The 23,036-nt window shown below is 54.5% G+C and overlaps 11 protein-coding genes across 11 annotated transcripts; 5 read left to right on the top strand and 6 right to left on the bottom strand.

Moving 5' to 3' along the window:
* Positions 1-46: 46 nt before the first annotated feature.
* On the top strand, positions 47-1,589 carry BDW47DRAFT_123313 (uncharacterized protein; the record flags this gene model as incomplete). The annotated part of the gene is made up of 2 exons (XM_024816025.1): positions 47-372; positions 419-1,589. The coding sequence occupies 2 exons, from the start codon at positions 47-49 to the stop codon at positions 1,587-1,589; spliced, it is 1,497 nt and encodes a 498-aa protein (XP_024674790.1).
* A 228-nt stretch (positions 1,590-1,817) lies between these two features.
* Positions 1,818-2,693, top strand: BDW47DRAFT_123314 (putative transcription regulator PAB1642; the record flags this gene model as incomplete). The annotated part of the gene is made up of 1 exon (XM_024816026.1): positions 1,818-2,693. One exon carries the CDS (start codon positions 1,818-1,820, stop codon positions 2,691-2,693), a length of 876 nt encoding a protein of 291 aa, XP_024674791.1.
* A 42-nt stretch (positions 2,694-2,735) lies between these two features.
* Positions 2,736-4,294, bottom strand: BDW47DRAFT_100820 (putative forkhead transcription factor Fkh1/2). The gene is made up of 3 exons (XM_024811533.1): positions 3,981-4,294; positions 3,057-3,925; positions 2,736-3,000 (listed from the first exon to the last, which is right to left on the bottom strand). The coding sequence occupies exons 1-3, from the start codon at positions 4,173-4,175 to the stop codon at positions 2,928-2,930; spliced, it is 1,137 nt and encodes a 378-aa protein (XP_024674792.1). The 5' UTR covers positions 4,176-4,294; the 3' UTR covers positions 2,736-2,927.
* On the top strand, positions 3,937-5,049 carry BDW47DRAFT_82264 (uncharacterized protein). Its single transcript, XM_024819940.1, has 2 exons — positions 3,937-4,234; positions 4,290-5,049. Exon 2 carries the CDS (start codon positions 4,368-4,370, stop codon positions 4,905-4,907), a length of 540 nt encoding a protein of 179 aa, XP_024674793.1. The 5' UTR covers positions 3,937-4,234; positions 4,290-4,367; the 3' UTR covers positions 4,908-5,049.
* A 1,603-nt stretch (positions 5,050-6,652) lies between these two features.
* On the bottom strand, positions 6,653-7,549 carry BDW47DRAFT_82274 (uncharacterized protein). The gene is made up of 3 exons (XM_024819941.1): positions 7,375-7,549; positions 6,892-7,202; positions 6,653-6,796 (listed from the first exon to the last, which is right to left on the bottom strand). Exons 1-3 carry the CDS (start codon positions 7,493-7,495, stop codon positions 6,749-6,751), a joined length of 480 nt encoding a protein of 159 aa, XP_024674794.1. The 5' UTR covers positions 7,496-7,549; the 3' UTR covers positions 6,653-6,748.
* Positions 7,550-8,211: 662 nt separating this feature from the next.
* On the bottom strand, positions 8,212-10,551 carry pacC (putative C2H2 transcription factor PacC; the record flags this gene model as incomplete). Its single annotated transcript, XM_024818125.1, has 2 exons — positions 8,212-10,230; positions 10,282-10,551. 2 exons carry the CDS (start codon positions 10,549-10,551, stop codon positions 8,428-8,430), a joined length of 2,073 nt encoding a protein of 690 aa, XP_024674795.1. The 3' UTR covers positions 8,212-8,427.
* A 2,056-nt stretch (positions 10,552-12,607) lies between these two features.
* Positions 12,608-13,818, top strand: BDW47DRAFT_100831 (oxidoreductase, 2OG-Fe(II) oxygenase family). The gene has a single exon (XM_024811534.1). It carries the CDS (start codon positions 12,763-12,765, stop codon positions 13,753-13,755), a length of 993 nt encoding a protein of 330 aa, XP_024674796.1. The 5' UTR covers positions 12,608-12,762; the 3' UTR covers positions 13,756-13,818.
* On the bottom strand, positions 13,795-17,945 carry BDW47DRAFT_100832 (putative C6 transcription factor (Mut3)). Its single transcript, XM_024811535.1, has 4 exons — positions 17,179-17,945; positions 16,257-17,103; positions 15,588-16,199; positions 13,795-15,530 (listed from the first exon to the last, which is right to left on the bottom strand). Exons 1-4 carry the CDS (start codon positions 17,438-17,440, stop codon positions 13,973-13,975), a joined length of 3,279 nt encoding a protein of 1,092 aa, XP_024674797.1. The 5' UTR covers positions 17,441-17,945; the 3' UTR covers positions 13,795-13,972.
* Positions 17,946-18,527: 582 nt separating this feature from the next.
* On the bottom strand, positions 18,528-20,512 carry BDW47DRAFT_82309 (sigma-70 region 2 family protein). The gene has a single exon (XM_024819944.1). It carries the CDS (start codon positions 20,367-20,369, stop codon positions 18,624-18,626), a length of 1,746 nt encoding a protein of 581 aa, XP_024674798.1. The 5' UTR covers positions 20,370-20,512; the 3' UTR covers positions 18,528-18,623.
* Positions 20,513-21,052: 540 nt separating this feature from the next.
* BDW47DRAFT_82307 (uncharacterized protein) lies at positions 21,053-21,823 on the bottom strand. The gene has a single exon (XM_024819943.1). The coding sequence runs from the start codon at positions 21,604-21,606 to the stop codon at positions 21,148-21,150; it is 459 nt and encodes a 152-aa protein (XP_024674799.1). The 5' UTR covers positions 21,607-21,823; the 3' UTR covers positions 21,053-21,147.
* Positions 21,824-22,154: 331 nt separating this feature from the next.
* Positions 22,155-23,010, top strand: BDW47DRAFT_100836 (uncharacterized protein). The gene has a single exon (XM_024811536.1). It carries the CDS (start codon positions 22,256-22,258, stop codon positions 22,643-22,645), a length of 390 nt encoding a protein of 129 aa, XP_024674800.1. The 5' UTR covers positions 22,155-22,255; the 3' UTR covers positions 22,646-23,010.
* Positions 23,011-23,036: the final 26 nt, after the last annotated feature.

The following is a 23,036-nucleotide window of genomic DNA, read 5'->3' on the forward strand; positions in this document are numbered from 1 at the left end:
GTCATCACTATCCACATCCAATATCTCCCTCCCATCTACCATCACCATGGACCAACTCTCCCGACTCAAGTTTCTCTTCGAGCATGATGGGCATCTCTTACAGCTCAACACTGGCCTCAGGAAGCCCCTGCCAGCTGCAGACAACGAAGACGAGCCACCCAGCCCGGTCCTCCCAGAGATGAGCACACACCCAGCACCCACTGTTCTGGATGAATCGCCAGTGGCAACCCCTTCCATCCCCAGCGATGGCATCTTTTGTCCCCTCCTCGCGCTCTCAAAATACCCATACAAGTTTCTCCAAGGAGAAACGAGAGACAAAGTGGCAAATCGATTCTTCGAACGCGGGCTGTTCTGGAAGCGCCAGTGGGATTTGTACGTCCCCTACCTCCCACAGTGAAACCATCTAATTGGGATACAGGTACTACATCCACCTCCGGCCGCAGAACCAACAGACTGTGAGACATCTGCTGCTGGTTCCCGCCACCCAGGCCCGCCATCTGCTGCACGAAATCAACAACTCGCTTGGATCTGCCCTAGCCTTCCCGACCCAGAACTTCGTTCTTGATTTTACAACCCATGCCTTCCCGTTTCCTGTGTTTTTGGGTCAGAGTACCAGCCGTGAGGATAAAGAACAGCTGGAGGGCAACATCCCCGCCAGCTTGGTCCCTGAGCACAAGGTCTCCGCCCCAGATGATGAGTATCTAGCCTATGCGGCCATGCTCGAGTCAGGCTGGGAAGCTGCCAAAGGCAAACGTACCAAGGTGTCGAAAGAGAGGATGGCGCGGCGGGTGCAGAAAGAGCGCGACCGTATCGTTTGTCTACAGCGGCTACAAAGATATATCGGTCTACGCGGGGATTCCATTGTTCCAAAAGATTCTCCAGGCGGAGACCCGGTCGAAAACCAAGAGCCCCCTGATACAAAAAGAGAGGCAGTGGATGAAAACCAACCCACCCCCCACCCCTTCTGGAAAGACCCCATCTTCATCAGCATCGACATAGAGTGCAACGAGCGCTGCCACAGCCAAGTGACAGAGGTCGGTATCTCGGTGCTCGACACGCGGGACCTGGTCGGGGTGCCTCCCGGCGAGAACTGCAGCTACTGGCGCCGCCTCATTAAGTCCCGGCACCTGCGCGTCCGCGAGCACGGACACATCGTGAACCACGACTTCGTCCCGGGTTGTCCGAAAGACTTCCAGTTTGGATCAAGCGAGTGGGTTGACTTGGACCGGCTGGGGGATAGGGTGCGGGCTTGCTTCCAAGCTCCGTCTGGGGCAGAAGACGGAGAGCGCACGCTCATCCTGGTCGCCCACAGCACAGGCATGGAGGAGACATACCTGCGCAAGCTGGGGGTACCTGTGCTGCGAGAGGGGGGGAAGCCATTCTTCGCCGACGTTGTCGATACAGCGGAGTTCTTCAAGGTGATTCAAGGCGAGACGGCCACACGGTCGCTGGGGGCAGTCCTGCTGGAAGTGGGCATCGAGGGATGGTACCTGCACAATGGGGGGAATGATGCGCGGTATGCGATGGAGGCGATGTTGGGGATGATGTGGAGGTGGGATGGAGTGATTCCGACGAAGACTGGAGGATAACCGCTGTCATTAAGTTATAAAGTACTTATCCTTCAGTGTGATGATGAATGATCTGCGAATACTCCATACTAAATGAGATAATGCATGAAGACTCAAGACCCACCCGATAAGCAAATACCCCACATCAACAACATCTTTTATCCCACCACCACCACCACCAACAACACCAACACCGACACCCACTCACCCAAACACAACCCAAAGAAGGCACAAAAAGAATCTACAAAAATGACCCTAACAACCCACCTCCTCAACACCCACCCCCCAACCCCCAAAGCAATCGCCCACCCCTTCCTAACCTCCGCCGGCAAAGGCACAATCCCAACACATCTCCTCTCCGCCTGGCTCGCCCAAGACCGACTCTACGCGCAGACCTACATCCGCTTCATCGGGCACCTCCTCTCCAAAATCGACCTGCCCGTGCTCCCCCCCTCGCAGAAGGCGGCCGAGAACGAGAAGCAGAAACAGAAGGAAAAGAAAACCGAAGCGCACCAAAGCGCAGCATCCACCCTCTCAGCGTGCCTATCCAACATTCTCACCGAGCTAGCATTCTTCGGTTCTATCGCTGATGAATACGGTCTCGATCTAACGCCCTATACTTCTTTCCCTACCCTTTCTTCTGCAGCGGGGTCGTCCACCACCACCACCACCAACAATGAAGAAAGGGAAAAAGGCCCCAACCCAACGACCCAATCCTACACCGACCTCTTCATAGCTTCCTCTGCAAGCCCCACAGCGTCTCTTCTTGAAGGATTGGTCGTGCTGTACGCGACGGAGCTTTGCTATTTGCGGGCTTGGAGGCATGCTGCCTCTATTCTGTCTGAGCGGTTGCGGGGTAATAACGCTGATGGTGGGGAAGATGCGGACGGAGGAGCCCTGCGCAGGCTAATTCCCAATTGGGCGAGTGTGGAGTTCGAGGAGTTTGTGGGGAGGATTGGGGAGGTTGTTGATTTTGTTGCTGAGTGCGAGGGGTTATCTTCTTTGGGGGAGGGAGGGCAGGGTGGTGGGGGAGAGGATGATGTGGATGGTATGTTGGGAAAGTGTGAAAAATGGTGGAGGCAGGTTGTGTGGTTGGAGGAGAGGTTTTGGCCCGATGTTGAGTGATTTACCTATCATGCCTTACTTTATCATTGTAGTGTGTTATATGTAACATGTTTGAATTAAATAATGAACATGGATTGAAGTGTAGGGTAGATCAGACTATTAATCGTAATATTCGCTCGTACATAGATCAGCTCAGCGAGCACTAGATGAATGCCACCCATGCTCCTCTATCCACGTCCAGTCATCATCATTACATTTCATCGGGCTTAATGCATTATCTTCATCGGTCAGAGTCTACGACGTCGCGGCACTCGCCCGCGCCGCGTTGTTCAGCTGTCGATGGTATGACCCGATCGGTTGGAAGCCCCTGGGCTTGTCAGTCTACATTTCACGGTATAAAAGATGAATAAGAATAAGACTCACCGTGCCAGATCAAATCCTCCGTCATCCTCTTCTTCCTCATCCAATCGCCCCGACCCATTTGTCCCCGGTCGTCCGTCGTCATGTCGAGATGGTAACCGGCCGTGACCGACGCCGTTCAGCGTCCCCGGCTTGCTCGGGCTAGCCAGGTTCGGCGGCGGCGGACTACTACTCGGGATACTACCCAGTCCATCACCCAAATCCCCTTTCAAGGGACTCATGTCCGGGACTGGTCGCGCGGGCGTGCTGCCGATGTCGGCAAACTTCCAGAACTGCGCCGGTGAGCTCATCGGCATGAACTTGGACGGGATCTGCGCTGTGCTCGGCGGCGGGAGGCGTGGCTGTTGCCGTTGTGGCGCCGGCGTGATCATGGACGAGGGCCCCTCGTCGTAATACGACGACGACAGGACCGGCGGTGATCCCACGGCGTGGTCTGACATCCCGTACCGCAGCCCCGCGCCGTTGCCCTGCTTGGCGGCAGTCCGCGCCGGCAGGGGTGATGGCTCCTCGTAGTCTCGGATCGGCGGTGGCGGCCGCAGCGACTGCGCTCCGTTGCGGGACGCTCGCGAGCCTCGCTCCGGCGTGTACGCCTCGACTGGCGCCACAGGGAACGAACTGAACCCGGGCGACGACACCGGCGGTGACTTCTTGCCGGCCAGGAACACCGCTTCCAGACCGTTGCCCCGCGTCGAGTCTTTGGTCGCGGGCGACGAGGGCGCGGACGATTGCGTGCCCTTCTTGAGCTGCTTCTTCCAGTACTCCTCGCGGTATTCCGGTGCGATCTGCCACTTCATGCCTTTGCCGGGTTCGTCGGTCCGGCGGGGAACTTTCTGGAACGCTTTGTTGAGGGAGAGGTTGTGTCGAATGGAGTTCTACACGAAAGTTAGACAAGCGATAGACTTACGCTTGAATAGGGGAGAAAATTACCTGCCACCCGCTCTGGGAATGCCGGTAGAACGCATATTTCTCCATGATCCAGTTGTAAATACTGTTGAGGGTCAGCTTCTCCTCCTCGCTGGAGAATATGGCCTGGGCAATCAGCGTCGCGTAGCTGTACGGCGGCTTCAGGTCCTTGGCCGAATCTTTGCTGTAGTCGATCTCCTCCGTACTCTCCATCATCATCCCCCGGTTGTACAGGGGCGACTGCTTGGCGGTGCGGGCTCCCGCCGTGTCCGGCGACCGCGGCGGCGGCGTGACCTGGCGTTTGAGGAACTGGGGGGCCGGGGCCAGCGACGGCGCGGCGGCGGATGTGGGCGCGGCCGGGGTGGTTTCCGGACCCCCGGGGGTGGCGGCATCGGTCGGGTGTGGTGCGGGATGGGCGTGCTGGGAGGCGTCCCAGGTGGCCAGGTCCTCCTCCCCGTTGGCCAGCCGCTGTGCGCGCTCGACAAAGCTGGGGTGGATGGTGGCCTTGTCGCCGGGGGTGACGAACATCATCTGAGTATTGGCGATCTCGATGATGTCGCCGCAGGTGAGGATGGCGTCGGTGCCGCGCTTGAGGATGCTGTTGTTGACGCGGACGCCGTTGCGACCGTTGACGCGGATATGCCACGCGGCTGTGTCCTCGCCGTCGTAAAAGATCTCGGCGTGGAGGCGCGACACGAACTTGCTCGGACCCAGGTCGACATTGACCTCGGGGAGCGCGCGCGCGGCGATGGTGACGGGACTGGATTGCTCGTCGAGCTTCTGCTCGCGGTCGGGTTCGCGGCCGATGTTGACATGGAGGGTCTTGACGTAATAGGTCCAGTTGCGGCCGGCGATTTTGGCGTAGGCACGGATGCTCTGCTTGTTTTCGGTCTTGGAGTTGGAGTGGTCGCGCAGCACGCGGACCTCTTCGCGGGCGACATCGAGGTATGAGATGACCATATCCATCAGGTCCTGATTCTCCGACAGATCATGGTCTAAGGATGAACCGTCCGGCTCCTCGGGGGACTCGGCTTTGACGGCACGCGGTTGGGGAGAAGTCCGATCAACCTAGCAGGGTCAGCACAGGGCTACAAGGGCTAGGGTCGCAACGTAGATTACCTTGCGCTTCTTATGGGAGGGGCGAGTAGGGGAGGAGTCTGGCGCCTCTGCGTCAGACGTTTCTTGTAGTTGAATTTCCTTGCGCCGCGCGCGACGGCGGTTGGAGAGAGGCATGATGGGTGGTGGTTGCTAGGAAGCCAGGGTTTTGACCGAAATCTTGGCTGTTTTCGTTTTTCCTTTTTTTGTCCGGTCTGATATTTTTTTTTCTCTGTTTTTGTTTTTGTTTATTTGTTCTGGTTCGGTCCGATCGTCCGGTTGGGTTGCCTTTGGCTTTGTGTTGTCTTTTCGAGATATGCGTTGTATGTTTGTGATGGTGGCGCGATGCGATCGATATCCAGCACAACGAAGGGAGACGGAGGAAGCTGGGAAGACGCAAGAAAGACGTAGGGGTGACAGCGAGGACGAGAAAAACAAGCGAGTTTGGCGGATTGATGCAGTAGGAGCCACCAAAGGTCAACCAAGGAAGCGCCGAGGGAAGAACCAGCGGACGGTTTGCCACTGGAATGACGCGAGTGGGCGTGGCTGGAGGGTTGGCGGGTTGGCGGGTTGCGGGATGGCGGGACAGCTGGGGTGGAGGGAGATGGATTGAGATGGAGATCAGGAGAGTCCGTAGGTAGACGTGGGGGTTGGGTGAAGGAGTGAAGAGCGAAAAAACAAAGGGAGTGAGGTGAGAGAGTGGAAGAGAGGAAGAGAGATGATGATAAATTGACGATAATGGATGATGATGAGATAACGCGCCGGTGTTTTTCAGAGCGTGACCGCTTCCGTGTGGGGAACGGTCGGTTATTCTTCTCTTTACTTCCTTTACTCTCTTTACTTCTCAACTTCTAGTTTCTTCTTTCAGATGATAAACATTGGTTTAAGAATTGGGACCTCTATTTATTATCTACATTTTTGGATCGAGAGAAAAGAAGGAGAGACTCCACCCCCCGTAAACAGAGAGTGGGACCGCGCAACAAACAACAACACTACCTACCAACCCATACTAATACATCGGACGAGACAGTAACCAGAAAACCAGAAGGTAATGCGAGAAGAAAAGAGAAGAGAGAGTCCACTACAGACAGCACGCAACCTTCCGAGTGCAGGGTTCCATCCATCTATCTTGACCCTCTCTCTCTCTCTACTCCAGAATCAAAACAGGTACCATCCAGGCCGGTGGAGAGAGACCGATGCAGCTTGCTGCAACCTGCACCAAGGGCAATCCACACCGGAAATTTCAATCCAGGTCTAGCCTCGTCCAGCGATCAGAGGCCTTCATTAAATACTACACCTCTTCAGACCGAACGAAGACAACCGGATGGAGCAGTCTCGACAAACCAGGCACCTGTGGATCCTGCCCGGATAGACGATTATCTAAGCCCGATCGCTGTTTGCGTCATGCGCCGCGTGCGGTTCTCTGGAATGTGGGAACGTATCGGCAGATCAACAGATCGAGTCGGATCTGTCAGGAGACGGTAGTATGTGCAGGTTACATATAGAGGTCACGATCAACAAACATTGAAAACGGTTGAGAGAAGGTGATGCTACGAGGGAAGACTCGAAAGCCGAAGCAAAACATGACATTAATAATACACGCATTGTCATGAAAACCATTTCTGAGATAAATCGGGGTTGGATAGTCAATCGTCCACAAGAATTGACTTGACAATTTGACGACAGCATGAATCAATTCAGCACATGCGGTACTGCGAAATACCACGCGATGCCTCATCCGCATCCTACAATCATCAGCATGCCCAATCTTACAGACACAAAACCAAAAGAAGAAAACCAAAAAAAGGGATAAAGGGATAAAAGAAAAAGAGAAACATACCCGCTCAGTAACCAACCCACAAAACACCGCCGACCTCTTATCCCCCATGTCCTTCAACGCAACCCGATCCATCCCCTGCTCCTGGCTCCCATCATACACGCCGTCCCCAATAATCGGGAACTGGATCACGGTGTCCGCGTCGTTGTCGCAGTCGTTCTTGAAGTGGTCGCCGGACTGCAGCGGGATGCTGTTGTGCGGGTACTGCGCTTCGGGGATGTTGTCGTCGTGGCCCTTCTTTTCGCCCTTGAGCCACATGCTCCAGGCTTGTTCGGCGGCGGCGGTTACTGCTGTGCCGTCGTATTTGGCGGGGCCTATTATCTTTGTTAGCTTTGTAGACACGTAGGGAGGGCTGGAAGGTATATATATAGAGAGAGAGAGAGAGAGAGATGGATAGTTAGGTGTGTATGTAATTCAAGGATACGATAGAATAGAAGATACGATAAAATAGAAAGAAAGAAGAAAGAAAGAAGAAAGAGAACGAACCATCACAATCAATAATCACATCCTTAGCCGGCAACTTCTGAATATCAGAGCCATTGTTGGCCGCAAGTGCAGAAGCGACCGCCGCCGAAGCAGCCAAACCCAGGATGTTGATGACCTTCATTGTGTATGTATAGCAGAATCAACACTTAGACAAAAAAACACATCAATCAAGAAGTATAAAAAATAAACAATTATCTTGAAAGTTAAAGAGAACGACGAAGGACCACCCCCATCTTTATACCTCCATCCCAGTCCATCCATCTCTCTACATATGTATCAACCCATTGATCCTACCAGGTACCTAACCTACACTGCCACCCTCCATATACATACGTACATATCCCAAGTATAGTATAGTATAGTACAGTCCATAAAGGACCATAATCACCACCTCCCCAAGACCCAACCCAGAATCAACCCATCAAGCCATCAAACCCCCCAATTCCAACACACCCCAGCTGAACCCCCCCCAACTAAGACCCAAACAACGCAGATCTCTACCCCTACAATTTCACATCCCACCAATCCTAAGCATTCGGCTTCCGACGGATTTTGTCTCGCCCTGCTGATCACCCCATAGCGAAGGATGGGATGAAGGATTCACAGACAGGCTTGGATTCCTTCGTTTGGTGTGGCCCGTGTCTTGTCTTGTTCTGTCTTGTCTTTGGCGCGGGCTGCGGGCTGTTCTGGATGGGGTCCCGTCTGGGGCGAGGGATCGTCTTGCTTGTTGCTTTTTGAAGGTGGTGTTTCGGGTTTGGGGAATTAAGGTTTTGATGGCTCTTATAGATGGGGGCACTTGCTTACTTTCTAGGGGGTGGGGTTTTGGAGTAGATGGGATGATTGTTGAATAAAGTGACATATAGTTATGATGAATGATATACCTAGCTGGGTAGTGACAGCTCCTCCAAAGGGTCCGGGAATCAAAATGAAATTACAAATGTGAGAGAAGAATGACAGAGTTGGGAAGAAAAAAAAGAAAAGAAACACCGCAATTCGTAACGTCCATGTCAACAGATCAAAAAATTGAACGTGAATAAAAGGAAGAAAAAAAAATCAAGGCATCTTTGAATCCCCATCTTCGTCAACCTCCCGCAAACTAGGGTACAAAACGCCCCCATCCGCCTCCGCTTTGACCGGGGATTCCTCCCGCTTTGGCGTCGGCTGTGGCGTTTGCTGGCGCGACGAGCTCTCCATCCCGTCCATGTGCACATCGGACTCGGGTGAGAAGGACGACGTCCGCGCCCGCGCCGCCATCGTCCCCTCATACTCGCCGCGCTCCAGGCGTGACGTGATGTAGTTGCGCAGGTACTCAATCAGCCGTACCTTCTCAACCCACTGGCCCTCGGAGCGCTCGGCCACCTCGGTTGCCGCCCGGGCCGTGCGCAGCGTCGCCTCGTTCTCCGCCGCCGACCCGGACAGTGCCGGGTCGATCAGACTCGACGAGATGCGTCCGGGCGACCCGGATCCCGCCCGCGGCGGCTGCTTGGCCGGCGGCGTGCGGTCGCCCGTGTTCGTCGCGTCATGGTGACTCAGGTCCATGGGCTCCGGTCGCGCCCGCTGCAGGGTGCCTCCCGTGTAGCGGCGGCGGTCGTCCGGATCGAAGGCGCTGCCCAGCGTAGAGGGCTGCGCCGCGCTCGACGCCGTCGGGTAACCGGCGGCCATGCTGTCCGCCATGGTGGCCGAGGGCAGGCGCGGGTACATGCTGGAGCCGAGGTCGTGGTGCGGCGGCGACACCCGGTGGCTGGCCGACACCGAGACGGGCGACCGACCGGACGTGTACGACTGCGCGCTCGAGGGCGGCGTCAGGGCCGGCGTGCCGGTGGAGGGAGAGTGCATGGCGACCGGGGTGGTCAGCGCGGGGCCAGCCGCGGTCGTGGCCATGTGGGCGGGCGGCAGCTGCGAGGGGGGCGAGTGCGCGGCGCGGTAGTTCATACCCGCGTGGACGTAGTGCGCCCCGGGCTGCGCCACGCCGGCGGCGGCTACGTTGTCGTCATTCTCATAGATGGTGTCCTGCATCTGCTGCAAGAACTGGTCGATGTTGATCAGGTCGTTCTTGGTGCGGATGTTGCTCATGGGCGGCAGGTGGTAGGCAGGCGCGGGCGCGGGCGGCGCACCACTGGGGCTGTAACCGCCGCCGCCGCCACCGGCCACAGCCACAGGGGCGGGCATGGGCTGGTACTCGGGCATCGGACCAGTGCTCATGGGGAGCGACAGGTTCTGCAGCCCCAGCAGACGCTGGCCCACGGCCGCGTAGGAGCTCGGATCAAACTGGCGGCGCTTGAGGTCGCCAAAGAATTCGTTCAGAGCGTCATACCCGCGCTTCTTCGACTCGTACGAGGCGTGTCCGGCCTCGGGCCCGTGATTAAGAGTATAGTAGACATTGCCATACGAGGGGTTGGCCGGCTGCGGGGGATGGTGGTGGGCCGGATAGTACTGCGGCGCATGGGAATAGCCCTGGCTGGGGACAGCGTTCAGGGCCGCAGGCTCAAAGTACGGTGCGTACCCTACGGGACGAGCGGCGAGGTTAGAGTGGAACGGACCGTGATGAACACCGCCATCCATACCTTTGGCGTGATGACCTCCAAACATCATGTCGGGGTTGCGGGCCCCGGGCTCCGGGGAGCGGACCAGCACTGAGTCATCGGCATGGGTCTTGACGTGTTTCTTCAGGTCCTGGGGGCGCTTAAAGGCCTTGCCACAGAAATCACACTTGTGCGGTTTGAGCGGCACATGGACCCGAATGTGGGAGGTGATGTGGTCGCGTTTGACGGTAGTGGTGCGACAACTCCCCCAGTGGCAGGTGAGGTTGAGGTTGTTGGTGCTCTTGCGACCCACGTGGCGTTCGCACACATGTTCCTGTAACGGTTAATAATTATTGCGTGGGAAGGAAAAAGAGAGAGAACTTACGTAGAGAGCTTCGGCGCTGGGAGACTTCTCGGTGCAGCCTTGCCACATGCAGGAGAGCTCTTCGGACGGTCGCGCGGCATTCCCATTGACGGGGGTCGCGTTGGCGACAGCCGCCGTCGCCGCCGCGGCGGTCGCGGTGACGGACGCGGTGGCATCAGCGGCGGTGACCTGGGCCTGGGGTTGGGAGGCGGGTTGGTCTTGCTGCGGTTCGGGCGCGGGGGCAGGGGCGGCCGGCGTGGCCGTCGAGGGGGTTTCTTGGTGTTCCGACATTGCCAAGAAATCTCGGTTTTTCTTGTCCAAGTCTTGGGAGAGGGAAGGAAGAGGGAAAGACGGGCGGAATGAGGGATAATTTCTACCAGGGGAGATGGGAAGAGGAATTGACAGATCCCATGAAGTGAGGGAGATGATTCCAGATTACGATTCCAATAAGAGAGGGAGGATGCGGTGAGAACAGCAATAGAGGGACAAACCAACACACGTGTAAAGTGCAATGCGGTGGAACGTTTTATAGAAAAGAAAGAGAGAGAGAGAGAGAGAGCAGAGAGAGGGAGGGAGAAAAGAAAGGGGAAAGTGGGGAAGAAATAGAGAGAGGAAAGTCTTGGGAGTTTGGAGGAGGGAGAGGGAGGAAAGAGGAGGAAATGCGGACAGACGGAGAGCCGAGACTTGCCTAGAAAAAACCGCTTTGCACAGCCCAGCGGAACGACTGGGCAGGATTGGCATTGGCGAGATTGGGACAAGACTGGGACAAGACCGGGCCAAGAAATCGCGTGTATTATTGGTATTGGCGTTGTATTGTGTATTCGGTTTCATTTCATCCGTCCATTATCTAGTATGTTTTGATGATATTCATGATGATTTGATATTATTCACAATATTACTATGGCGATAGATATATATCCATCAGTATTAATATCAGTATTAATATCAGTATTAATATCATCAACCTATGATCAATCTGATGATCTCCTTCCAGAAAATATAATACAACGCGGACCTCGAAATACACCGTATCCCCATCCCTCCTAGTAACGAAGGCACCACCATTCTCCCCGGCGCCTTGTTGCCTGATTGGCCTGACCGACCCTCTTACATTTTCTTTTGATCTTTTGACTCCCCGATTGGTTCTTGTCACCTCTTCTGACAGGGCTTGTCCTGGAGAAGGAATTGAACCGAAATGGAATGGTCACGCTGTGGATTCACAATACCAAGACAGACGCTTGGCATTCATGGACTGATTCTTGGTTCCCGCTCCGGACTCCAGAATTCTTGGAACTTGCCATGACCAGGGGATGTTCTTTCTTGGCATGAGGTAACTGGTCCACTGGCCATCGTTGGGGCGAATGCACACAACTCCCTGGAATTCCGTGATTCTGTAAGGAATCTCAATCGGTCTTCTGTCCACTTTCTGTCCACTTTCTGTCCAGTTCTACGTTGGTCTGGACTGGATGACTCACCGGCTGTTTTATCCCCTTTGGGCAAGGTTCTGGATACGGTTACTAGTCTTTTCACCTGGAGAATCATCTGGCCGTACTTCGGAGAACCTCACTTCAGTATTGATGTCTGAGCACCTTGTATAAATCGTACGATGATTTCTATCTGGTCCACGTCAGACTTATAAGCTGATACCAGGCCATCGAAAGGTAGACCTCTTATCTACCACGTCAGTTAGAAGCAGTTAGAAACAGTAAGAACAGTCAGGGGCAACCGGGGCCCGGGGCTCAGACGAGATGCGGTCTTTCTTGGACCAACCATATCATAGATAACGACAGGGTCATGGTAAGAAAGGGGCAACCCATCCTGGATGCAGGTCTGGGCTCCCGGTACTTATGTCTGTTAACGAGGTCGTATTCGGCGTTGATCCTGGTATCTCGCTGGATAGATACGGGGATGTACAATCGATAGACGGACTATTTTTACATTTAAAATAATACCAAGGCGAGGATCGAACTGGCACCACTGGACGTGAATCAATAGTGAGATCTTAGCATATATGCGAAGGTACATAAAAAAATATACATCTTGGTATCCGTGTATACCCCGTACATTCGGATAAATACCGAGATATCCACCTACCAGATTCTTCCACCCCTTCCCGTATTATGCCACCAAGTACCAAGACCACCAAGACGGTATACCCACCGACTACCCCAGGTCCATTCGCAGACGGTCAGCCACCAACAACTCCAGAACACCCCACGTGGGTTGCTTAGTTGATAACCGTGCGACATCAAAATACAATTACACATGATGAGAGAGACATCGTTTACTGATACTGATGTCATATTTAGCATGAGATGGAATCATAATGCTTGATAGAATTGAGTGTTGCATATCTCAGCTATGCAGTGAATAATATCTGACTCATCATATACTCAGCATAATCCAGCAGTTCATAATTCACATTTTCACTATACTTATCCCTCCTATCAACTCCATTCATACATACTACCTATCTATACCCTATATAATGATTGATATAAAATGATCACCCTCAACACAATCCTCTCCTCCCTCTTCTACCTCCTCCCCCTCTACCTCTTCGTCCTCGCCCCCCTCCTCCGCCAATACTTCCCATCCGACGACGCCTCCAACACAACCACAACCAACATCCCCTTCGACCCCTTCAACAACTCTCCCCTCATTCCCTCGCCTTCCGAGTTCGAGAGCAACCCAGACGCATACGACCTCCCATACCTCGACCCAGACTTCCTCTCCCCGGACGACCCCTCCTCCCCATCCTACTCCCCCTCCGAAGAACCCCTCACCTGCCCACAAGACACCTACAAAACGCACATCCTCTCCCGCACGCCCCTAATAATCTACATCGAGAACTTCCTCTCCGGCCCCGAAACCACCTCCCTCCTCTCCCTCACCACCCCCCAATCCCCCTCCACCAACCAATCCACAAACCACGGCTACACCCCCTCCATAATCTACGACGGCACCTCCCAACGCATCGACCCCACCCGCCGCCTCTCCGACCGCGCCCTCCTCCCCGCCCACAGCACCCCCGTCCGGTGTCTCAACCGCCGCGCCGCCTCCTTCCAAGGCTGGCGTCCCTACCTGCACATCGAGCCGCTCTGGGCCCAGCGCTATAACGTCTCGGGCCACTACACGCACCACTACGATTGGGCGGGGTCCGCCGCGAGGGGAGGCGACCGCGCGACTACGTTTATGGTGTATTTGGATGATGGGTGTAAGGGGGGCGGGACGAATTTTCCGAGACTGGTGAGGCCCGTTGCGAGGGAGTGGTGTCGGTTTATTGAGTGCCCTGTGGACTCGGATGGGGAGGGAGAGGGGATGGGAGGGATCACGTTCAAGCCGATTGCGGGGAATGCGGTGTTTTGGGAGAATTTGAGGCCCGATGGCAGTGGGTATCCGGAGACTTGGCATGCTGCGTTGCCGGTGACGGAGGGGGTGAAGGTTGGGTTGAATATTTGGAGTTGGTATCAGCCGCCTAGGAGGAGGGTGTGATCTTGTTGTTTTTTTGGGTGTATAATACTTATGTATATTGAGAGAGAGAGAGAGAGAGACTGAAGTGTAGGATAGAAAGTATGTAGATATATGGTATGTATGTAAGTGGTATGTAGGTGTAGATGTTATATGTACCAGGTTGATTGATATAAACGCCACATTTCCCATGCCGAGTCATTAGAATTACCGTCAATAAAGTCAGGGAAGGGATCGTCACTCATCCCACGTTCATCCACTGCGTCCAGTCGTCACTTCCAGTTCCATTCGCGTTCATATTCGCATTCGCATTCGCATTCGCAGCGTCAGGCGGCCCATTGGCAGGGTTGTAAGGATGATTGCCATACCCCATCCGCAACGCCTCGCCATTCCCGAAGATATCGTCCAGCGGAATCCCCAGGTCCAGCCCCATGCCCATGCCCATGCCTGGCCCCACCGCCTGGTGGTGTGCGTCGTCCAGATTTCCCAGATCGGTGAAGTCCGGCGCAGCCGTCGAGGACGTCATTGTTGGTTGGGATGTGCCCGGCTGGAAGTTGTAGCCCTGCCAGAGGAAGTTCTGGTTTTGATTGGGGATGGAGACAAGGTCGGGGCTGTTGACTGCTTCGCCGGGGGTGGTGGAGCCGTGTGAGACCGGGGACTGGAGGCGGGACCGGCTCATTGCTGGTTGGGCCTGGGCTTGGTGGTGGGGTTGAGGTGGAGCTTGGGCGAGTTGGCTCGGTAGGCCAGTGTTCATGCCTCCGCTTGAGGTTGGCCCATGCGGGAACATGCCGAGGCTGTTTAGGTTGTCGAGACCGGCGGGGGAGAGACCGAGCGGGTTGTTTGAGCCCATGCCGAATGGCGTCCCGTCTTCGCGGAAGTGGTCATTTTCAAGGGTGGACATTGGCTGGGTTGGGTATGCGAACGGGTCGTCTGAAGGGAACATGATGGGCATGAGGTCGGGGAGGTGGGACCCGCCGGGGTATGATGGGGGCGGCGCCGATGGTGTTCTATAGCTGGTCCCTGAAGGTTCGTGCCCGGGGATCGGGAAGGAGGATAGTGACATGTTGGACGGTCCGTGCGGGTGGTCCATTGTGGCGGGTGTGGAGACCGAGTCGCTGCGCGGAACGGGCGTGGAGGGGACCCAACTGGGCGTGGGAGGCTGGCTTGGACGCGGTTGAGGCGACGGGTGGTGGTTGTCATCCATGGTCTTGGGCGTGTTGCTGGCCTCCGCCTTGGTCGGCCGCGTGAGCAGTTGGAGCGGGAAGGTGTTCGACCGTTGGGGCGTGAGCCGCGCCGCTACCGCCGGGCTGTTGGTTGTGCCCACGCGGTTGGTCGGCGCCGGCCGTTTGAGATTCACCGGCGCGACGGCGCTCTGGCGGTTCTTGAGAAGCTCCGGGAGATTCTTGAACAGACAGTTCAGGCTCTGCGAGCACCGGTCGGCGGCCATGCTCTTCTTGGCCAGACCGCCCAGGGTCGTCTTGCCCTCCATGGCGTCCTTGAGTATGCCATCCTTGGCCGTCGGGGAGTCAGGGTTCTCGAGGACGAAGAAGAGCAGAGACAGGATGGCAAAGTAGGTCGTGTACATGGTAAACCAGAACGACCCGTTCAGGAGACCGTGCTTGTGCATGCCGGTGGTGATGTGCACGATATTGCGCGATACGCTAACGCAGGCGGCCGCACAGGCGTACGACCGTCGATCCAGGCCTCGAGCCTGCGAACCGCTGGAGACGTAGTGGAGGAAGGGTCGGTACATGACCACCTGCACGTGGGCATAGCTTATGCGGAGTAATTGTCGGACACTAATTTTTTCACAATAAGTACGACGATCACCGACCTAGGAAATATCACAAACATACCGTTCAAGCTGCGGGGACACTTCGGTCCCCGGTCGGAGCGTCGCCGGCAACTCCTCCATCCACGCCTGCAGATCCCGCTCGATTTCGCGGATCTTGGAATGGCTCACCACGTAACGTTGATCCGACTTGGACCGATGTTGGGCATTTTTGACCGGGTAGATGTACTTGACGACCTTGAGTAGAATGGTCGACAGCCGCGTGTGCGCATTGGCCCCGGCCATCAGGGGCGTGTAATCCGTGGGCGCCGGCAGGATGCCGTTCGGGGTGATGAAGTCGCCGTCGATGGCCATCGGGTACTCCTGGTCGATGTCGTCGTCGCTCAGCATCTGCGGCAGACCCAGCAGCGTGCTCACGTAGACATCCATCTTGCGGACGACCCAGAACACGCGCTTCCGGAGTTCGCGTTCGACCGGGTTGAAGTTGGCCGTCACGGAGCGGTGCAGACCCAACCGCAGCGCCGACCGCAGGGCGATTCCGACATACGAGTAGCATGTGCTGAGTTTAGCGGACGATTGCAGGAATAGGACCATGAAACAGATGGCTTGAAGGGAGGTGAGGTCGCGACAGTCCGTGATTTCCAAAAGCTGTCGACCAGCCTTGAAATATTGAAACCTATTGACGTTAATCTCTTTTCCTCTCTCTCTTTTCATCAGAGGAGTATAGACATACCCTTGACCGATCGCGCTCTCGTAGCCCGATACATCGAGAAGCCCCGTTCCGTCGTCGGAGAACAGGCAGCCGACGGACATGACGATATATAGCAGAGGTAGGAAGGAATTCTCCTCGTTGGTGAACTGCTCTGTCGGGGTATCATAGATGCGCTCCAGCATGGCGTAGAAGGACGGTTCGTGGACGAAGCGCATCAGGGAGCAACCGTCCTCCAGCGCACTGTGGCACAGACGCCGTGCGACGTCGCGCGACGGCAGGTCCTGCGTGGGCGGCAGGGAGGCATCCTGGGGCGAGTCGGAGACCGATTTGGGACTCTCCAGCATCTGCTGCACCGGCCGGGTCTTCATGGAGGGGGGTTGCATGTCGGACGCTCCCAGCTGCTTCCGCAGGCGCCGAATGAAGATGATGCCGGAGGTGTGCCCGTGGTAGTCCCAGTGGCCTTGGTCGTCTAGATCCAAGCAACCCGAGTTTTCCACCATGGACTCGAGCATCGATTCATCCCCCGCCGAGTCATTCTCCGCGGATGTCGAAGGTTGAGTCTCATCTCCTGGGCCTCCGGTGATTGTCACCGACTGGGGGGTATTCGGAGCGACGGAAGGTTGCGATGACTGGGCCGGTTGGGACGGTGGCGGGGGCGGTATTTGTGAGTGCGATTGCTGCGACTCCCGCCGAATCGCGGCCAACATCTGTTCGGTGGCATGTTCGTCGAATCGGGGGTCATCCAGATCGAGGTCCGGGAGGACGACCCGGAGGAGCGCTTCGGCTTTGTGGAGACGGTGTTCCAGAGCTTCGACATATTGCGGGGCGGGGTTGCGCCGACGGTTGGACGGCTGGTCATAAGTACATTCTACGCGCGGCTGATTAGCTATGTGCATCCAAAGAGGGGGGTGTGGGTTCAATCCAATTGGAACGAGGGGCGTACCGTAGCTGTAGACGGTGCAGTGGGTGCAAGGCTGCTTCCCGTCGCACTTGATCTTCTTGCGCCGACACTCATCGCAGGCCCGGGTCACCCGACGTCTCTTCTGCATGGGTAGCGATTCCTTGGGTTTGGAATCGGGAAAGGAGTCGTCGCCCATGTGGACGTCAGGGTCAGGATCCTCAAGGGTGTAATGGAGGGCATCGTGGGGATCGTCCTCGTTCACATTGTCGGCCGCCGTGGCGCTGAACGAGGACGGAGTGGTCATGATGAACGTGGGGGTCCAGAGTGGCGGACGTCATGTAAGGGGAAGAAGGAACAGATTAGAAGAAGAGATGCAGAGTAATCGATTCGTATTGTCCGTATAAGTGGGTTTGCGATACGAGCGATCGGGATGGACGAAAAGCGAGAGATTCGAGGATAGGCGGGGGAAAGAAAGTTGGTTCTCACATCCAGAAGCAATATTGAGTCGAGGGATTGATCGCACGATGGTGATGGGGTATAATCTGGCCCTGTTGCATGTCCCGATGTGGAGAGTTGGCCAAGGAGAAAGTGATGCAAGAGGAAGAAGTCTCGAAAAAGCCGTTTAGCGATAGACGCCGCGATGGAGCTTTTTTCCTGTGGGCCCGTTCTTGTCTCCTTTTTTGATTCTCTTCTGTCTTGCTCTTTCTTTTTCTCTTTCCTCGTCTTTTCCTTTTTTTTTCTCTGTATTTATTTTTTTTTATTTATTTTTTTGTTATATTCTTCTTTTTATTTTTCTTTCGTTTTCCCTTCAATCCTGGCCTGGGGAAAGTGATAGACAAGAGGGGAGAGAGGGGAACAGAAAATGAGTCAGAAAACCACACTGAAAGAAATCAATCTAAGCCAACCAGCAGTAGATACTAATCACCGATCGGAGAAAACCACATCGACCGTCATAAGCATAACTCCGTCTGCGAAGGCCGAGTGGAAAGAACAAGATGGTCACACCCGGTTCAATCATGTCATGGATATGGACCGATGTGGGGAACTTCTCGGATCAGCGTTTGTTCTTTTTCGCCTTCTTTTTTTCCAGGCTGAGGATTGATTGGGTGCGATGGTCCAGTTTGCCCCAGTTGACAGGGCTGTGTCTCCAGTACGGAGTAAGGCGCTGGTAATTCATGTAAGAGAGGTTGACTGGAATGATGCTGGGACTAAGAATGAGACATGGCTTGAACCTACATCGTACGTAACGATTATGCATATGCAGTGTGTCAAGGAGTTGTCGGGTTTCTATTTTCTTGAAGATTATTGCCTATTTGGTTGATTCTTCTGTCGTTCTTCTCATTCTCGTATTTTCTCTCTTTTTACAAATTTTTATTTTATTTTTTTACTTAGTCACTTCAGTGTCTAGAACATTACGTCATTGGGTGGGGACAAGGACAAAGGAGAAGAAACCAAGTGAAGGGATATAGAGATTGGATATACCAAAGTCACCCCCTCAAAGCAGGCATCACATAGCTAGTAAGCGGTGCACCCAGCACTTCATGTCGCAGCGCTTCTGCCCACATCTCGACCGAAACCATCCCAGCGGGCGAATGGAGGGCCAAGCACGAGAGGAGAAAATCCTGCACGTGCATCCACATGCCCAGACTTAATCGCTTGGCAACCTTGAGCATCCGTCCCGCGAACCATGGCCTCCCAAAGGACACGGGGCCGGTTTCATCCGTGACACTCCCCATCCGATCATTGTACTCGAGCATCGTCAGGAGAAGGGTCTCTGCAGAGCCTCCCACGTTGGCGTCCTGCGCCATCACCGCCTGCTGCACGGTCCGCAGATAGCTCTCGCCGTGTTGCGCCGAACAGCGGTAATCCCAGAGAGATGCGCTGACCAGGATGAGGTTCACAAGTCGGGCGATGAATTGCCTTCCGCCCTCGGGGGTCGGCGTGCGCATGTTAGCCGGTGCTGTCAAAGCCCGATAGACCGGCGATGTGGGCTGAAACGCCGTGTGACGCACGGGCATGGAAGTCGGGTCGCAGCTGCGGTGGTACATGGAGAGTTCCTCGCACCGCTTCAGGAAGTCAATAAACTCCTCGCATTGTTGCCGAATTTCATCCAGCGGGGAAAGCGTTGAGGCAGACGGGGCCACACCGGGGGAGGTCCCCCAAGATGCTGCGGCGGCATTGGCTCGGAGCACTGGCTGGCTGGCTGCTGGGCGAGGCTCGAAGAAAAAGCTGGGGCCGTTGGTTTCGTAGCCCGGTAGGATGTAGTCCTGCCAGTTGATCAAAATACCCAATCGGGTGTTGTGAAAGGCCGCTGGCCCTCCTCGCGCGCGGATCATCTCCCGCGCCGTTCGCATGTGCATCCAGCTGATTTCTTTCCTCCCTGGCCGGGGGTCTGAATCTTCAAGACCAGCTGCACTCAATGACGAGATAATCGCGTTATCGGAGATATCGCTGGGGTTGTTTTCTAGGCATTCTTGATGCGTGAACGATGCCTGGTGCTGATGCGCCAGCGAACTTCCATCATCACTCCGACCTCCAGTCCATGTATTGGCCGCGCGAACCGTGCCACCGTCCCGGAACGAGACATTTCCCGTCGTGGCTTCGGGTGCAAAGTCTGAAGTACACCAGTTGTTGGCATTGGCGGATGGGAGGTGGCTTCCATATGGATGGGAAGTCATTTCGTTGGTAAAGGAATCTAAAAGCCCCGTGACTGGTGATAACGGCGCTTGACCATCGAACCCTAAGCCACTAGCTTGGTCCCAGAGTGCATAGTCATCCGGGAATGAAGGCATCAACGGAACATGTGGAGGAAAGGGGCTTTCTGCACCAGGTATGGAAGCCGGCTCAGCATACGTCCTAGACGAACTAGCCATGAAAGTGTCTGGGGAAAGGTTGGCCGTAGTTTGTCGAGTCGAGGACGGCCCAGACTCTTCTCGTGATTGAGCGTTGTCGCATCCTTTCTTCCCAATCGTGCGTATATCTTTTCCGGAGTCTTCGGTCCTTTTTGGTCGCCGACGAGGACGGTGTTGTGATATAGAACTCTCGTCGACGGACTTCTCGGGATTGCCGTCGGTATCCTGACGCTTTTGACGCATATACTCCTGCATCACATGGCGCTTGACTTGGGTCAGGTTACTCCGACTGTTGTTGGACGTATCGATGAATTGCCATCGCGTCGGTGGCGAATGTGCCCGAGAATCATCCCGGTCCCAGGTTGCGTACTGGTCTGGCATATTAGAATCGCTGTCGCGGTTTTCTTCGAATATGAAGATCGTCAAGTATTATAGCCTCTCCTTCAGTCAAAATACCGGAGAGACATGCAAAGTTGTATCCCTTCTAGCCAGTTGCGGATGGCCTGGGCAGATTAGAGCACTCTTCCACCTCGAGGTGCTATGGCAGCAAGCAACAATGCCAATTTTGAGGTTTCAGACCACTATCGACTGCCGGTTAGGGCTCTGGCTTTTGGACTGACAAACAGGAGTCTCTTATGTTAAACATGTAGAAAAATGTCAACCACGGATGAAACGACTAGATCTGAACAGGGTCAAGCTGGTGATGCTGAAGCCAGGCTTTAATGGAACGGGAGGATTTCTTAAAGATAAGTTCGTCAAGAAGGACCATATTGCGCTGCTAAATAAGCACATCAAGTTCATAATGCTCGAATGTTGCGATCCATGCTGCGGATCATACTTCAAGCGGGGCGTTCTTCTCTTTCTCCCCGACGCCAAATACTCAACAAGAGGTTTTTGCAAAAGAAATGACGCGTTCAGATGCGATCTGCAGTCTCCAACCCTCCATCTTTGCAGAGGCGAATGGCAGTGATCTGGACAGTCCACTCATATTGCACCACGCGATAATTAGACATGGGGTAATGGGCAGTGAAGTGGGCAAAATGCTTGGTTCAATCTACGAGTCAACCTTGCCCCTCTCGACAGTGGCTCATTGTCTAGCACTAGTCATGATCATGAGTGATCCAGGGTTCAGGGGCTTGCAAATGTGATGAAGATGTTGTCAGTTCCCGAGGAACCGAAAGATCGCTTGGTCCTGCTTCACGCCGACATGGCTACTAGTGTTCGGTATGCACTGTTCGGAGCCTGATGCTAAGCTTAGTCCAATCAGCTGCGCCTGCAAGGCTGCATCTTGGTTTCGGATATATAGTACCCGGAAGAGCATAGAAATGGCCCTAGAAGGATTCACGAACCCTGTAAACTGTCCAATTAGCAAGGCACACAGCAATGACAAACTTCGGTCTTTCAGGTGGAATCCACCATCCATGCTCCTAGATTGATAGGATTTCTTGGCACTGCATGCTGTATCGACTGTCAGCCTTTTGTCGTTTCCCTTATTCTTACTTCTTCTTTTCGTTTCTTCTTTCCCCATCCTACCACTTTCCCTTTGTGGAAGGCCCCACCAAGTCTTCGGGGCTATGGCAGTCCTACGACGATTGTTCGATGTCAGCATCCTTTTCATTCACCAAGTCAAGGCTCCGATGGAGCTTCCCACGACCTTGGCGTCGATCAACAACTGAAACAGCACCTCCAATGATGCGGTTCGATACTTTGTGCCCCCAAAGTAATGGCGTCGGAGCTAGAACCAGCCATCACAGTTCCAGCCAAACCTAGGATCTGTAGGATCTAGATGGACGGATTAGCCGTTGGGATCAGCGACGAATGTGCCTTGTTGATAGAACCTAGCACCTTAGCTTACAAAATGATGGGAATCAGGAACATCAAGTTTAAGGCAATAGTCTGTAGAAGCTCTGTGGTGGGGAGTGGTAGAGTAAATGTTGGTCTGGATGATTCCCATGCCACTAGCCGTCTATAGTACAGTGCCAGGCACACATTGCTGCCTCAGGTATACTTGTCTAAATTGTTGTGTATATCTGCAGATTGGAAACAACTGTGAGACAACCCGCCCAAGATAATGGCAGTGCAGTATTTCGTGTCCACTCTTACAGTCGATCATGGCAATAACCCGTACGTACTATATTGCCGTGTAGTATCATTGATTGGTATTATGTTCACTGCACTGCCACCCCCTACTACTCGAAACAGCAATTGGTACGAGACTTTAGGAAGTATACATTTGAATTGTGCCCCTACGACACCGTCGCTTATCCATGGTGGAATTATGGACAACACCCTTATTAGTCCCCTGTTTACCTTGGGCCATTTCTCACTGTGAGAGCTCGGGCCCATCTAAATCCTGGAGCCTGGGAGGGACAATATCGTCGCCATCCATCAGGAAGGCCCCATACAGTAGGGTGGAGGCTGAGCAGATTGTCGAAGGACCGGTTCCTGACTCTGATTCAACCCTCCTACACATTAGACAACTGGCGCTAGGTGGGCCTATCGTGCCTATGGTTCACGAGGATTTTTATCACCGAACCACAGCCACCACCACGAAGACGTGCCAAAGCATGGGACGCTGCTTGTACGTGCATGGGTGTCCCGATTGGCCAAATAGATGCCTCCATCATGATAAATGCGAATCCGTAGCGTTCAATTGAAATGGGTTTCGCAATGTTGGTGCGGTTCACAGTAGGGGGCGGTGTTTCCTTCGAGGATGCCGGAAAATTCGACGAATATGAGCACAGTACTCCTTCCTCCCTGCAAAAATATTGCCGTTACCGTACTTGCATCAGCGGAACAAGCGGAAAAAACCAGGAGGGTCTGAGGTGGGTAGCTAAGGTTAGAAGTGATCAGGAGATGCTTGGAACAACAATGGTTGCGCTATAGATTCATCTTCATATTGGGAAACACCATATGTTGCGCAAAAAACATCCATGTAAGAACAACATTGTAGGTCAGATAGTGTTAACTGATGTCGATGATGTCGATGGTGTCGATGGTGTCGATGGTGTCGATGGTGTCGATGGCATCGATGATGAAGCCAGGAGC

Source organism: Aspergillus candidus (genome assembly GCF_002847045.1).
Source record: "Aspergillus candidus strain CBS 102.13 unplaced genomic scaffold BDW47scaffold_7, whole genome shotgun sequence".
Taxonomy (NCBI): domain Eukaryota; kingdom Fungi; phylum Ascomycota; class Eurotiomycetes; order Eurotiales; family Aspergillaceae; genus Aspergillus; species Aspergillus candidus.

Coding starts and splice junctions, on each gene's coding strand:
- BDW47DRAFT_100820 (XM_024811533.1), bottom strand. CDS start 4,175: ATGATGATGGAGAGTACGGAGGAGATCGACTACAGCAAAGATTCGGCC. Junction 3,926..3,980: donor ATTCCCAGAGCGGGTGGCAG/GTAATTTTCTCC, acceptor ACTTTCGTGTAG/AACTCCATTCGACACAACCT. Junction 3,001..3,056: donor GGAGGATTTGATCTGGCACG/GTGAGTCTTATT, acceptor TGACAAGCCCAG/GGGCTTCCAACCGATCGGGT.
- BDW47DRAFT_82264 (XM_024819940.1), top strand. CDS start 4,368: ATGGGCGTGCTGGGAGGCGTCCCAGGTGGCCAGGTCCTCCTCCCCGTT.
- BDW47DRAFT_82274 (XM_024819941.1), bottom strand. CDS start 7,495: ATGAAGGTCATCAACATCCTGGGTTTGGCTGCTTCGGCGGCGGTCGCT. Junction 7,203..7,374: donor TGTGATTATTGATTGTGATG/GTTCGTTCTCTT, acceptor CAAAGATAATAG/GCCCCGCCAAATACGACGGC. Junction 6,797..6,891: donor GTGGGTTGGTTACTGAGCGG/GTATGTTTCTCT, acceptor TGATGATTGTAG/GATGCGGATGAGGCATCGCG.
- BDW47DRAFT_100831 (XM_024811534.1), top strand. CDS start 12,763: ATGATCACCCTCAACACAATCCTCTCCTCCCTCTTCTACCTCCTCCCC.
- BDW47DRAFT_100832 (XM_024811535.1), bottom strand. CDS start 17,440: ATGACCACTCCGTCCTCGTTCAGCGCCACGGCGGCCGACAATGTGAAC. Junction 17,104..17,178: donor CTGCACCGTCTACAGCTACG/GTACGCCCCTCG, acceptor AGCCGCGCGTAG/AATGTACTTATGACCAGCCG. Junction 15,531..15,587: donor GTGTCCCCGCAGCTTGAACG/GTATGTTTGTGA, acceptor TGAAAAAATTAG/TGTCCGACAATTACTCCGCA.
- BDW47DRAFT_82309 (XM_024819944.1), bottom strand. CDS start 20,369: ATGCCAGACCAGTACGCAACCTGGGACCGGGATGATTCTCGGGCACAT.
- BDW47DRAFT_82307 (XM_024819943.1), bottom strand. CDS start 21,606: ATGAAAAGGATGCTGACATCGAACAATCGTCGTAGGACTGCCATAGCC.
- BDW47DRAFT_100836 (XM_024811536.1), top strand. CDS start 22,256: ATGGTGGAATTATGGACAACACCCTTATTAGTCCCCTGTTTACCTTGG.